We start from the raw sequence: 1293 nt of genomic DNA on the forward strand, positions 1-1293 counted from the left end.
CAAACTCAAGAGCCCAATTCATTGGCCTTTCGGCACCCACCCCACCACACGGTACATACCATATTACATAGCCAGCAGTAAACTTTTATAACAGCACCTTTAATTTAAAAGAAAGATATAAACAAAGACCTGTGTTTTACGAATTCGTAGATCAGCAGATGATTTGTTAGTCTCCTCTTCTTGTTCGATCTTTTGTTCCAAAACTATTATGATATTTATTTTAAATTTAAATATGTTATTGATGAAAATGTGTGTTTAATATTTTTAAAATCCACCAAAAAATACCTGGGTAACATTAGTTGTGTAGTTTATCATTAAAAAATGTTAGAAATCTTAATTTACATTATTTTCACTTCACATCTTGTGATAAGACTCAACAATCACCCAGAACAACAAATAACCAACCAACCCTTTAATTTTCCTCTGACTTTATTAGCTGTTTTCTTTATTTCAGCCATCAAATCTTCTAACTTATCTTTCGTTTCTTAATTAAAATTAAACATTAAGTAGCATAAAAATGTTGAATATTTCTAAAAAAGAATTACATTTATTGGAAGCGTAACAGTAGAAATCATTTTCAAAAAATAAGACATTATAAAGTTATTGTATGACATTAGCAAGACATTAAAAGATGAGATACGAAAATAGCTGATGAAGACAAATGATCTAACTGTCATCTGTTTGAGGGGCAGACAAAATCGCACTGTGGTTCTTCTTCACTTCATCGACATCGATTGCTATTTTATCTATCATCTCCCTTATCTCATTCACCTACACATTTTGAATTTAACATTTTTTAAATTATAAATCAACTGAATTCACCAATAGCTCAACTAATATGTCTAATATATCTATCTTAGTTAATTTAATAATTTAACAAATTTATATTTAATGGATCAAAATAACTATAAAGGAATACTTATTTCAAAATATCTACCCAAGAAAATCTGAAAAACCAATTATATACTATAGAACATTAGATTTAAATTAACAATAGAGAACAAGCAATGAAAAAGGAACCTGTTCAAAGAACTCCTCCATAAACTTGTTCTCATCAACATTTAATGTCATTGGCATGTGTTCACCTGGCTCATCATCATCATCACTTTGAGCCTTTGTGTGTATTAATTAATTAATTAATTAATTAATTAATTAATATATATGTATGTATATAAAATTAAAATAAGTTTAAAATTGAAAAATATATGATCTGAAAAACAGAAAAAGTCAACATTTTTTTATATAATAATAAATAATTTAATGATCAATACAAAAAACAAGCCGCAGCTAATA

General features: G+C 27.1%; 1 protein-coding gene across 1 annotated transcript; it reads right to left on the reverse strand.

Moving 5' to 3' along the window:
* Nucleotides 1–99: 99 nt before the first annotated feature.
* On the reverse strand, nucleotides 100–1071 carry HELRODRAFT_82291 (hypothetical protein; the record flags this gene model as incomplete). The annotated part of the gene is made up of 4 exons (XM_009022502.1): nucleotides 100–203; nucleotides 410–484; nucleotides 672–771; nucleotides 1021–1071. 4 exons carry the CDS (start codon nucleotides 1069–1071, stop codon nucleotides 100–102), a joined length of 330 nt encoding a protein of 109 aa, XP_009020750.1.
* Nucleotides 1072–1293: the final 222 nt, after the last annotated feature.

The sequence above is a fragment of the Helobdella robusta genome, assembly GCF_000326865.2.
Source record: "Helobdella robusta unplaced genomic scaffold HELROscaffold_32, whole genome shotgun sequence".
In the NCBI taxonomy this organism is placed as follows: domain Eukaryota; kingdom Metazoa; phylum Annelida; class Clitellata; order Rhynchobdellida; family Glossiphoniidae; genus Helobdella; species Helobdella robusta.